Genomic DNA, 14,410 nt, shown 5'->3' on the forward strand with positions numbered 1-14,410 from the left:
GACGCGCCGCCGTTGAAACACTCAAACGACTACAATATTTTGCAGTCGGTCGCAAACACCCCGTTTATCAAGTATTCCTACATCCGCCCGGTCGACAAACATCGGTGCGCACAGCTGCACGTCGGCGCCAACCTCCGAACCACCACTTACCCGACCAACAACCCTCGCCAAACCGCCAAGCGACACGCCTATCAACGATGCTAGATCGACGTATTTCGTATAAGATTTCACGAGAATATTATTATAACACACATTTTGTCCATTACATTTAATAATACACAAAATATTTTGTCATTATAAGAAAAGTGAATATTATTACAAAATTAGTACGGCGAAATACATTTTATGTTATTAACTTACCTGCATATAAATTGACCTATTATCAGTGGCGGTTCATAGATAGGGGCGATAGGGCGATCGCCCCCCTTCTAAAATTATTATTTATTATTAATTTTATAAGTTTAAAATATCAAATTTCAAATTTATATTGTAGCATAATATTGTCAAAAATAAAAATTGTGTTTCCTATATTTACACTAATAAATATTATGAAAACATTATCAGATGATGGGAGTTTAAAAATAAATCATTCAACACTGTAGCTTCTGAGTATCGATAACCAATAACAATTTGCCGAAACCCGCGAGCAGCGCATGCGATACTTGAGGGCGATATTAAAAGTCGCTCGTCATAACTATGATCAGAGCATAAAAACTAAGAAGAGGGAACACAATAATAATACTGCCGCCGCGTGCCGGGGCGATGATTTTAATCGCTCGATATGCATGGATTCCGAACTTGCATGTGTTTATTATTTACTTTGTGCGATCGTAACTCGTTAGGTTAGGTTGACAATTTTAAATATATATAATAATATATATGTATTAAATAGATTTAATTAAATAACTATTATCAATATTATTTGTGGTTGATACTTTCCATAAATAAGCAATATAACAGTAAAATAACAGATCCGTGTTTTGTTATGTATATAATTTTTTTGTATTTTGTATGTAATATTAATATTAATATAACAATAATAATAATAATAATAATAATAACAATAATATTTTAATTTTTTGTAGAAATAGAATAGGTTAAATTATAAATAACAACATTTGATAGGACACAATTTGTTTTGTATTCTTACATATTAATATATTATCAAAGTTATTTACACATCGTCAAAGTTATTTACAAAAAAATAAAAATAAAATTCATATTACTCATCATCACTATTCACTATCGAATTCAGAATCCGAAGATGTATCGCCAACCGTCATTGTCTGACTTTGTGTTTCTGCGGACAACATATCCTCTATAATAAAATCAATTTTGTAGAATTTTTTTTCCTCTTTCATAGTGTGTCTTATGAAATTTTTCCACATCTTTTCATCCACTCTCTCTATACCTTCCAATAACAGTGTTTTGACGTCACTTAATTTGTAGCTGGTGTTGTTCTTTTTTACGTGATCTTTCACGTTAGCCCACGCCAATTCTATTGGATTTAACTCATAATGATATGGAGGAAGTCTTAAAATTGTCCTGTTGTGTGTTACAGCCAGATCGTCAATTAAATACTTATTATATTGTGGTCTTAGTCTCTTTACTATATCGAGTAATTGAGGGATTACCATAGGTCGATCAATTACTTCGCCCTTTTCCTGTAACCATTTTATGATGTCTGCTTTTTTTGTTGTTGTATTTGGAATTTTTTCTTTTTTCACAGAGTGATACGGGGCGTTGTCCATTATAATGACACAATTCTCTTTGAGTCGCGGTATTACGTCTGTCATCCAATCGTAAAATGTGTCGCCATTAATTTCTGCATGGTAATCCATCGTTTTTTTCGACTCAAAACACAAAAGGCCACCTGGCACAAACCCATCTTCTGACCCAATGTGAAGAACAATGAGCCTCTTGTCTTTACCAGATGGATTCTGAGACTCTGTCGTGAGACCTTGTAGAAACGCATCACGAGGCGATTTAATTGTTCTGTCGACCCACGTTTTGCTGGTACAGTCGCCTGCGTTGACCCATGTTTCGCCGAGATAGTATAAATGCCGTCCTTCTTCACGATATTTACGAATATTTTCTAAATACCGTCTACGCCACAAAACAATTTTATCCTTTTCTATAACGGCACTATTGCGACCGTGTTTCGTGTAAACGAAGTCCATAGATTTCAACAGACGATGCAAATTCATTCCGGAAATATTTGGCAAAGTGTAATCGTCTTTAATAACTTGCAGTATTTTGTCCAATGTGGGTATTTTTTTATTAAACCAGAATGAATGAACATGCAAACGTACTGCATTCATTTGTAAATCGTCAAACTTATCTTTAAATGATGTCATTATGCGAGTTTTGCACGGAGAGATGACAGTTTTGTTGGCGTTATATTCTCTGATGACATTTGAAACTGTTCGTCGTCCGATGCCAATTAGTTTCGATATATAAATCCGAGCTTCTCGAACAGTTATATTAGGATTTTTTTTTAATTCCATCTTATATAAATTTACAATCATAATGCGTTGAGCTGATGAAATAGGCTGGAATAAAATATGAAAAAAACTATGTTAAGTAATGTATAATATACAGACAAAACTATAATAGGTATATAATAATACATAATACATAATATGTATATATTTTTTTACTAACTTTTCCCATAGAATTTTGTGTTAAAGGTGAAATATTTGCCATAATGTCACGTGAAAATTAAATGGAAACAAGAAAAATTCAAAATAAACAGCGAATGCGCACAAAAAACAAAAATACGTGTTACCGCTTAATACCGTTAAAATGGTTTGACAATATACAACACTCTGTATAAACAGTTGCCCTGCCGGCGCTGGAACGCACCACGGTTTTCGTGCGCCGCCCTGTACGCTCTTATTTGGTACAGACTAATAATAATAGTAGGGGTCGTATTGATTGAATACTGGCAGTGACGTAGACATCTGCGACGGCGCTTAATGCTTAAGGTGTATATAGTTAGAAGGCGGTTCTACCTTTAGTTATAAATTATAATTTAAAAACGTTTATTTATTTTATTAATAAACACAAACATGATTGATTTTATTATTATTATTACACTTTAAATGTGTCAACATATTATTATATGTTGTTAGTTATTACAATTTTGACAATATTTCTGAGTACAAAACGATGAGTTTTTTTAAAAAAAATTAAAATTTTGAAAAGTTAAAGGTTATTTAAAAATGTTGTAATTTTTAGCAATTTCTAAACTATATAATTAATGTTGTATTGGGAATAATGGAAAAAACTCATCGTCTTGTACTCAGAAATAAATATATATATAAATTTAATTTTATAATAGGTATATTTACTCTAGAGCCAAAATGGAGCGAGTTCTACTCAGACTCCGTAAATGCGTTTTGTCTATGTTGCTCATGGGATAGAGAGAAAATAAACAGTGCGCTGACATCCTCTAACAGTTTAATTTCACCACAAGAATTTCTTACTGATTGGTATTATCCACATTTAATAAGCGCTAAAAATCAAAACATCAAAATTAATAAACAATAAAAATAAAATTGCTTTTACTTTATCGAAGTAGCTATCAAAACATTTAAAACTATAATATTGTATATAGTGGCTCGAAAACTAAAAACGCCGCTGCACGCTGGTACTTCGCTTTCGTTCGTCAATCAATACCTTGTCGTCGCCGGCCGGTGCGAACCAATCACACCACTTCCTTGCGAAAAGCGAAATCCCTTTCGCCTACCATATACGCAACAGCATAAAAATGAGCACAATTTTTAAAAATCATCTGTAACTTTACTCCATATAATAAAACGACAATTGCGCCAGATTTTGAACGGTGTATAGCGTGTGGCCATCTGACGCTACGTGCAAAATGTAATAAAAAATTCACGCTGTTGTAATTGCTGCATTAAATTGAATCGACGTTGGAAAAATGTATAGGTACTCAAAAAACGAGTGATATATTTTGGAATTAAAAAATGTGAAGGATGATAGGTAAGAACGGGTATAAAAAAAAATGATTTCAGGGGGTTATGTCCGAATAGCGGGCCAAATTTCAAATTTGGATTTAATTGCGTGCGAAATATTTTGTATTGGTTGCCTGATATTTATACAATATTGTCATATTTTCTTTTCTACTTTTCAAACTCATAATTATCAGCTAACGAAGTTTAACTGCTGTAAGGTGTGGTTAAAATCCACATATAATAACATTATATATTCATTAATCATTATAATTGTTGTATTACATACAATAATATAGAATAATAATAATTATTATTAAAGTATAATAGGTATATAAAATAAAATAAATAAGAAAATAATTGATAAACTCAAAAAATATAAGTATATATGTATATATAAATAATATAATCTTATTAGTTATTAGTGTATACATTGTTTACATCTATTATAGATTATTGCTACTGATATATGGTAATATATGGTATACAGTATAAATTTTAAGAGGATACTATACGTTAGAAAGACGGAGACAACACACACGACTGTAGTTGTATGTAGCGTTCTCATCTTGATATTGTTGTATATTGACGCGTGTTTATATACTAAATTACTGTATTTACGAATATGTTTTTATAGTAGTATACTTATACTCCAAAAAAAATGGAAAAACGCAAACACACATACTCATACAAATATACAATACAATTAAAAATACTAAAAACACGTGTACCTACGCTGAAATCCGACAAAAAAGTCCCCTCATTTGCCATTACCGCCGCGTTTTATTTCAATTTATTTACATTGGTTATAATGTGGTCTCAGACTCTCAGACATCAGTACAATATTTCTTCACTGTCCTATGCTTTATTAATAGCTTACTTAACTATTCTTATTCATTATGAAATAGGTACCTGTCTGGCTATCTATATACGACTATGTACATTTTAGTATTTTACTCTATATCTAAATCTAATAAATGAACGTAAATAAGGATGGATGCTCTAGCTGGAGGCTTAACTCTCCCTAAGATATTTTACTTCATTTTTATACTATAAAGTAAATGTTTTTGTACGCTTGATGTTGGTTATTTTGTACGTAGTACATTAGAAGGTTTAAATATTTTTTTTCCTAAACTGAAGTGAGCATTTATTGGGTCATATAGTCCGCCATGGTGGTTGTCATAACAACGCACTTTCCACTTTTATACATTAATTCCGCACTTGTATTCTCAAAATCAAACTGTTCAATACCGCACACGTATATAAATTACTTAAACATTTATCTAAAATCATATAATCGTTTAGAACCGGATACCAGTTAACCATAATTAAATATTTAATCATAATTACAGAGCCATAAGCAACAATGAAATTAATTTAATAGAATATTTGAAAACGTTAGGAGTTACTGCCGAGTTAAGATGTAAATGTATTCCAATCTAAGTAGTATCTACTACACATGCATATTTTTATCTTATTATTATGTGCTGACGCTGGCAGGGTAAGACGACTCATCAGGCGATCGCCTAGGGCGCTATTTTCAGGTGGGCGCCGAAATTGCTTTTTACAATTTTCAGACTTTTGTCAGTAATATTTTTTTTTTAATATAAAATACCTACCTAAAACTTTGTACTGAAATATTGATAATTATTATTATGATTATTTTGCTTAGCCATATATTAAAATAATATGAGCATAAGCGTACTAATTTAGAATATTTATTGTATATGTTGCTCTATAAATACAGTAAAATTCCGCTATAACGAACTCCGGCGGACTGACTTTTTTTTCGTTATAACGGAAATTTCGTTGAAACGAAAATTCGAATAAGCTCTTTATAAACCCTGCTTTTCGGCAGGGGACTTCTATGACATTTGTTATAACGGGAATTTACTGTATAATATAATATTATACAAACATTATATTTCGTCATAATATGTTATTTTTTTTTAATTAAACGATATAACAAATTAATAATTATGTAAAAGTTAAGCATAATATATCATTTTTCCACAATTCTGTCCATGAACAACATTTTTTTCAGAGTATTGTGATCAGGACTCGAGACTTATAGCACTTAAGATCAATAAAAAAGCGTTTAAAAACATCATTATAAACACTCAAAAAAGTACATAAAAAACTTAAAATTGAGCAAATATATTTAATCAAAAATTTTTTTTTTCATGATTAAGTAGGTACTAGACATAATTTGTAACTGTGCTAAAAATAATATAATAATTAAGGATTTCAAAAAATGTTGAAACAAAACGATTAGGAAAAGTTTCTAACTAAAATATCAAAAAAAATAAATAAATCTTTATATTATGAAAAAATCAAACTTCACTTTCGAGACATTTTCCGAGCGATTTTCTGAAAAAACTATTAAAAGTAGAAAACCTGGCCAAAAAATCAAAAATAATTAGAGAAACTGGAAATAAGCATCTTTTTAAGAAATCATTGAAGAAAGAAAAAAAAACAATTTCAAATTTCATAATTGAACGTGTTGTAACATGACTACACTTCTATAGCACTCTGCTATATTTTAAATCAATTCATAAAATTAAGCGAATGCTTTAAGTCCCGGCCCTGACTATAATATGAAAAAGGTGTCAGTTGGTATTTTGGCCTGGAGCGTCATTTAGCCTTGCGCCCGGGCCTGGACGCTGCAGATAGACCGTTTCTGTTTAGAACCATGTTTTATATACAATGATATCTGAGTTTAAATTTACAGATATTTAATAGTGACTCACTCGACACCTAAATATGTATAGCAGCGCGATATCTACTTACCTTTTTAATATTTTCAAATAATTTTAAACTTATGAGTTATGAAAAAATCTAACAGTTATATTTCAAAATTTTTGACTAAGAACAAAATTTTAAAATGCCTATAAATATAGCTTAAACTTAACTTAAATTTTTTTTAGATTTTCGTCGTGTATAAAAAATGATAATCTAAGTAAAAGTGGAATGTTTTAAGTTTCTACAGTTAATTATTATTGAATTACAAAAAAATAACTAAAATTATTAATTAACGTTAGATTTTATCAAGGGATGTACTAGAGAAATTGTTAACTGTTAAATTGTAATACTGATAAAAAATTACAATGACAATTTATTATTGTACAATTTGACAATATTGATATCGTTATTACTTACTATACAGCAATATATGAATATATCCGCAAAATCTTATAAAATTATAAATGTTCCGTCGTTCCGTCGTTCCGTGATTCAGAAGTACTTGAAAATCATAAAGATTAATAAATGTATTTCCGAGTACATACGAGCATAATATGTAGTAGTTCATTCATTTTATTAAATTATTTTTTTTTATATATAATATATACGCCATTGGGTATTAAGGACACAAAGTTTTAAAATAGCTCAACTATATTTTAAAAATTTCGGCGCTAATGATATTGAATTATTTTTAATTATTATTATAATTATAAAATCTCATGTATTGAATTATCCTAACACCGATTTTTTTGACAACATAACAATAAATGTTTAATTTTTAACTGTCAATCAAATGTGTGCAATTTGTCTTTTGTGTCCTTCTCTGAGTGATTTTAGTATTTTACTCTAAGACTATCGATTAAAAAATCATAAAAATACGATTTTACATGAATGTGTTTTATTTGTATTTTGTATGTTGTGCGTGAATATGAAACAGAAATGCACCCACATCTTCATAACTGATAATTGATATATTATGATTATTCATTAATAAGGATTAAGAATTAAGATTAAGAAAATAATGATTGATTTTCATTGTGAACACCGTTAATAATAAAATATAGAATACCATATCTATTTTGGCATTTGGCGCGTAATTGCACAATGGGAGATATTTTTATCATTTTCATTTATCAACCCAAATTTATTATTAGGAAAAATAATGTTTATTATTGTTGATTATAATAATAAAAATGTTTATCTTAATTTTTAACATTATGCCGAAGAATAAAAAAATCAGAGATGCAGAGTAAAAAACTTAGTTTAATTGTTAATTCTTAAGTCTTAGTGTTCAATGATGAAACCATCCTAAGATAAGGCGCAAAATGTTGACAGTAAGTATTGAATATTATTTACCTTATGTTAGGTATATAAATAAAAATATTACCATTATACAAAATTATAATTTTCTAATTTAGACGACTACCTAATATTTTCCATTAATAACTAAAGTATAAGTATTAAGTATATTCAATTAACATTCAGATATAAAAATAGTTAAATTATTGAGTTGGTATCTATTTAGGTAACTAAAATACCCAATGTTCGATTAGCTAGGTAAAATAATTATTGGTTTAACTTATTTTTTTTTTTATTTAAGTAATTCCAATTGTTAACTGATTAATTCTGTTATAATTTTTTATAGTACTCGTTTCCTAATAAAATATATAGTTATTCAATATTTTTTACAACCAACTAAACATTTGAGGTTATATTGTACTGTACCTGTATTCTATACTGACACTGTAAAGGGCATATCTCGCATGGTTGAACGAAAAATTTCGATTTTGAAATCTTGCAGTTAGTTCGATGGATATTATTGATTATTTGAGAACAAGTTATAATTACTTTAATTTATTACAAGTTCATTTAAAGTTTAGTTGTCCAGTCCTTAGGCATAAACAATATAGTACAGCTATATTATGCTATACCTCTATAGCTCTATACAACTCTATACTTCAGAGTTTCAATTAAAAATATTTTATTGACAACGAATTATTATAATAATATACCTACATTTCTTATCAAATTATGATTAACTAGATTTATATTTAAATATTGATGAGTTCATAGATGTAACAAATAAAGAATAGATATTTCAATATTCAAACATTTAGTTGAAAGTTTTAAAGATACTATTTATTTATTTATAGGCAACAAGCAAAGTAAATATTATATATTGTAATTTACTATAATAAATTATAATACAATATTAGATATAAGTTGTTATTGTATGAAAAGTAGTACTTAGTATACTAAATTAATTATAATAAATTTTCTTACAAATAATTACAATAATTTAATAGTACTCTAAGTATTAATTGTTTTAGTAAAAACCTATAGTTTAAAACCTTTTTTTCTATATGAATCATTTGACCAAAGTAACCTTACCTTCCATTAAAATGTTTTTACATATTATAATAATAATTATAATATACATAATTAATATAATGTATACATAATACATTTAGCAGTATAATTGTTATAAAACATCATCTCTGTATATTGAAATTTTCATAACCTAATGCAATTCATACATTTTATTATACATTTTAATACTAACCATAATTTGAATTAATATTTTTCTATAATTATGAGTTACTTGGTTATTTTTAAATATAATTAAAATAGTTTGGCTTTTTTCAAAATAACAGTATAATTAGACAATTGTAATTGGGTACTTTGATAATTGTGTTTTTTAAATAGGATATAATTGAGATTTTTTTTATTGAATATAAAAAGAAAAATAATTAGGTATTTCAAAAATCATAGTTAATTAAATATAGTGTACATTTAGGATACTGTAACTTTAAAAAATTAAAACTTTTACTTTCTTGATTTTTAATAAAGTAATTATAGTAATTGAAATGAAAAAAGTCAGAATTTTTAAAACTTTAAGAATTTTTGTTAAATAGTAAAATGATAAAAATGTAACTCAGTTGTAATGAGTAGGTGGATAATTAAGCTAGCTTTAACATAAAATATTAATGAGAGAGATCCGATATCACATCTAAGCAGTATAACAATTTGGTTCCACAAAAACGTTGGTGTGAACAGCCCCAGAATTTCTATTTTTTAACTTTTCTCCAAAACTATTATAGCTAAAAAGTTGGTTGATAGCTCATTAAAAAAGGATTATCAAGTAATACAAAATTTGGGATTAAGAATTTTCAAAAAAAATTATTTAATTTTTCAAAGTTAAAAAAATAGTTATTTTTTTGCTAGATTTTTATTTAGCGTGGTAGATTACCGAAACTGGAGAACGGATTTTGTTATTTAGGATCTTGCTAGATTCACATTGGCTAGGAGAAGTGCTGTGAAGATTTTCAGAACTTAATCTTCAATTGTTAACTCACTACAAAGCTATAAAGCTGAAAATCATAAAAAATGCCCAATAAAATTAGTTTTAATTTTTTTTTAAAGCTCTGTAGTGAATTAACTATAAAAGATAAAGTTCTGAAAATCTTCATTGCAGTTCTCCTAGCCAATGTAAACTTAACAAGACCTCAAATAACAAAATCCGCTCTCTGGTTTCAGAGATCTATCTCACTAAATGAAAATGAAAATAAAATACATTATACATATTGCATACAATTAATAAATTTCCAAAACTTGAAAATCAAGAAAGTTTACATACTGATCTCTGACTTGGCAAGTGTTTTTATTTTATTTTCATACAATAAAAAATATGTAAGAAAAACAATACCTATTAAGGAATTTTGTAAATCAATAAAAATTATTGATACAATAAAGCATTTAAAGATAGACAAAATACTACAAAAATAATAATTACACTTTTTTAATATTGTTTATTGAGTTCAATTAATTATAGAAAAATAATATTTACTTAGTACTTAATAAAGACGATTTGATTAAAGGGGGGCTTGTCAGAGTTTTGAAGAATAAAACTACTGCAAATATACACTAAGATCTTTAAAATCTTTTATTTGCGGCGCCAATACCTATACCTACAGGGCTACAGATAGGACAAGGTGATACAACTCGTCAAACTCTTATATTTTTACAACAAATCAACATATAATACGAGTATATTTAGATAAAATTACTTTTATCAATATTAGTTATTAATTCTTCCTACATTAATCCATTAAAAATGCCTTCTGTCAACCATTTCGTATAGATACCTGGTTAGCTGTATCACTAGTTTATATTTAAAAAAAAATTATATTAACTTTCCTATAATAATTTTAAATTTCAATTGTCAATATGATATTTATTGGGGTTTAATTTTTGTTTTTGATATACCTACTAAAAATTAAAAATATAAGAGGTTACTTATAGTATTTTATCAAGATTTCGAAATATGATGTTTAATCATATTATTATTTCATCGAAGAGTACCTATACAAAAATAATTTTTTAACTATCATTAATCATCAAATTATATTTATTTATATCAAATCAAACAGTAAAAATTAACTGAGCCAGGATGCTAGCAAACTATAGAAAATTAGGAACTAATTGCTATTTTATCTAGATTTGTGTGCAGAATGATTAAATCCATCCGTTCTTTGGCGATCTTATACAGTTATACTGATTTGATGCCGAATGCCAATAAACGGTTTAAAATTGTAGTACGTATTAATACAAATGAAACGGGGTGCGTTGTGATATAATTTATTGTAGTGCCCAAGGTGGATATATATTCACCTTGGTGGTACCTATTGACGTATTCTACGCAATACACACGACTGCGCGCTGTCACTTTCACCGGGCAGCCTTGTTGCGGCCAAATATTAGCAGTGGTCGGATCAATATAGCTTCTGCAAAATATGCAACGTTGTCATGTTAAATAGTTTTACTCTCCAACAGATATAAGTAAAAAACGTTAACCAAGTCAGAGATCGGCATGTAAACTTTCTTGATTTTAAATTTTTAGAAATTTATTAATTATATGCAATATGTATGTATGTATAATGTATTTTATTTTCATTTTCATTTAGTGAGATAGATCTCTGAAACCGGAGAGCGGATTTTGTTGTTTGGAGTCTTGTCAGATTCACATTGGATAGTAATACACATAATGGACTAATGAAGTATCTAATCCAACTAGGCTTTTGTCAACAACTCATCAATTGATAATGAGAATCTCAGGAATTTCTTTATCGGTTTATTTCCATATTACATTTTACCAATAATAATAGACGTATTAGTAATAACTAATAAGCAGTTAAAATATAATTTGATTAAATTTGTAGTTTCCTTATAATAATAGAAGTTGTAGTTGCAGTGCACTTTGTTTTTCGCTATGCACATTGGCGCAACTAGGTCTAAAATATTAGCGGGGTTGGACTAGGAGAATCATCTAGATTATTTTCATATCAATAGTAACAACTGTATAAATACGGATAATTTTTTTTGTATATTAAAAATACTAAATAAGTTTTTTTATCCATTTTAAATCACCAAAATAAAACCAAAATATTGCATGGACGTTGACCGTCACAATGCCGCTGGTCGATATGCCCGCATAATATTTATTAGATACAAATATTTTTATTAAACTATTTGTACGAGTATATTGCAAAATAAACTTTAATACTTTATATTTATACAATGTACTTTTGAATAATTCTGTTATAATAATTCTCTACAGTCTACGTCATATTGCATAGGATGTCTCACGTTCTCACTATTTTATGCTTAAATTAATATCAAATCTTAAATAATTTTAAAAAAATTTGGGGGGGGGGAGCTAAAATATATTTTGAGGAGGCTAAGACCCTCTAAGTCCCTTCTAGTTTTGCCTATGCTATGCATTATCCTCCAGGCATGCCTATTTAAAATAGTTTATATTGATATAATATAATATAGTTCTATAAAACGATTGTTCATCGTATGAAATTATTTTATTATTAACTTATACATTATAGACATAAGTATTTAAGATTTATAGAACTAAATAAAGATAAATAAAAGTCAATCATATATTCATGTTACCAAGTATAATAAATAAAACATGCATATGTACACATTTTCTTACTTATAACATTTATTGATTTAGTAGATAAGCAAAATAAATAATACAATTAGTTATATCTAGAAGTTTTAAGAAGTAGTATTAAAAGTTAATTTTAAGTAAACCTATACATACTGACTGCATAACAATATTGTTGCTTTTGTCTTTAGTATATACCAACTTTGTATGACCATAAATACATCTATTAATACATATTATATTAAAACAGTTTAAAAATGTATTATACATTTATAAACACAAATATTTAATATTGTATATATATACAATATTAAATATTTTTTTTATTTTTTATTTTTTTTATATATAGTTTCTATAAAAATATGATTCAAATATAATTTAGTTTTTAGGTAAATCAACTAAATAATAAATAAATGCATTTTGAATAATATATTTTTGTGAACATTTAGTCTAATTTTTACAAAAATTATTTCATCACGCATAATAATAATATTAATGCAAATTCATTTATTTAAATATACATCGTTTATTATTACTGCTTAAATAATATTTTTAATTTAATAATATATAGAAACATATATTTTTTAGATGACGGACACAATTTTGTTTAACGTAAAATTAAATCATTTAACTTATAGTTCTCCTATGCTGCATATACTTTTAACTAGCGAAACGATTAAGATCTACTGAGTTTATTGTATATATTTTTTTAAATTAATTATAACTTATTATTTCTATAACTAATATTGACAATATATACTTTTTATTAATATTGATAGGTATAAAATACAAAATACAATTCATATATATTATGTATAGAAATATGAATACATTGAATAAAAATGAGTGTTTCGCATACAATTTTTAAATAAATAAATATAATATTATTGGCGTAGAGGCATTTTATTGTACATCATTGACTGTATGATTATAATATATGAAATAGTCGCTGATTGTTAATTGAATAAGACACTGCAACTTTGATGATCGTCATTCATCAAAAAGTATTGCTCAGTATTCAAAATTTATAACTTTTAAGTGAAAAAATGTCATTCCACACAAAATTGGTTTATTTAAAGTATTGATGTTACTGCATTTATTAAATATATGTATAATAAATAATAATATATCATAGTATATAATAAGATATAACCGCTGTCTACCGATACATTATTATTATTATTATCGAAGTGGCTCATGCAATAACATTGGACCGATCAGAAATAACCATAGTAAGAAGTATAGGGACATTATAAGAACCCTTCACGTGTGCGGGAGAAATAGAAAAAATAACTGAGCCGACGAAGGTCACGGATATATGGCAACGCTGATGAAGTACATAATGAAACCGGTCTAAGGGTAAGAGCACAACTGCACAACACGACGGAGACCGCAAAAAAAATGTCCACATTCCTGAAATAATTAGTCTTTGAACCGACCCTAAAATGATTGTTATTTGGCTTGAAGGGGACATCTACACTCCATAATAATTTCACCTCTATACAACTATATAGAGGGTGGTTTCATATTTTCATATATATAGATACGTTCTCGTGTAAACATTTATACCACACTTTAAATTAAATCGATAATATTCAGTAAACAGAATAGGTACTGAATTACATACTAATATAATTAACAATAATATTATGTAATAATATTTCATATTGTATTGTTATAAATATTGACTATTAAAAATATTACCTATTGATTTGTATTTTAGTAAGTTTAAAAA

At 27.4% G+C, this 14,410-nt stretch overlaps 1 protein-coding gene across 1 annotated transcript; it reads right to left on the reverse strand.

The window, feature by feature from the left end:
* Window positions 1-1,235: 1,235 nt before the first annotated feature.
* LOC113547801 lies at window positions 1,236-2,706 on the reverse strand. The gene is made up of 2 exons (XM_026948312.1): window positions 2,665-2,706; window positions 1,236-2,552 (listed from the first exon to the last, which is right to left on the reverse strand). The coding sequence occupies exons 1-2, from the start codon at window positions 2,704-2,706 to the stop codon at window positions 1,236-1,238; spliced, it is 1,359 nt and encodes a 452-aa protein (XP_026804113.1).
* Window positions 2,707-14,410: the final 11,704 nt, after the last annotated feature.

This window comes from Rhopalosiphum maidis, chromosome 1, assembly GCF_003676215.2.
Source record: "Rhopalosiphum maidis isolate BTI-1 chromosome 1, ASM367621v3, whole genome shotgun sequence".
Classification (NCBI taxonomy): Eukaryota; Metazoa; Arthropoda; class Insecta; order Hemiptera; family Aphididae; genus Rhopalosiphum; species Rhopalosiphum maidis.

Coding starts and splice junctions, on each gene's coding strand:
- LOC113547801 (XM_026948312.1), bottom strand. CDS start 2,706: ATGGCAAATATTTCACCTTTAACACAAAATTCTATGGGAAAA. Junction 2,553..2,664: donor CACAAAATTCTATGGGAAAA/GTTAGTAAAAAA, acceptor ATTTTATTCCAG/CCTATTTCATCAGCTCAACG.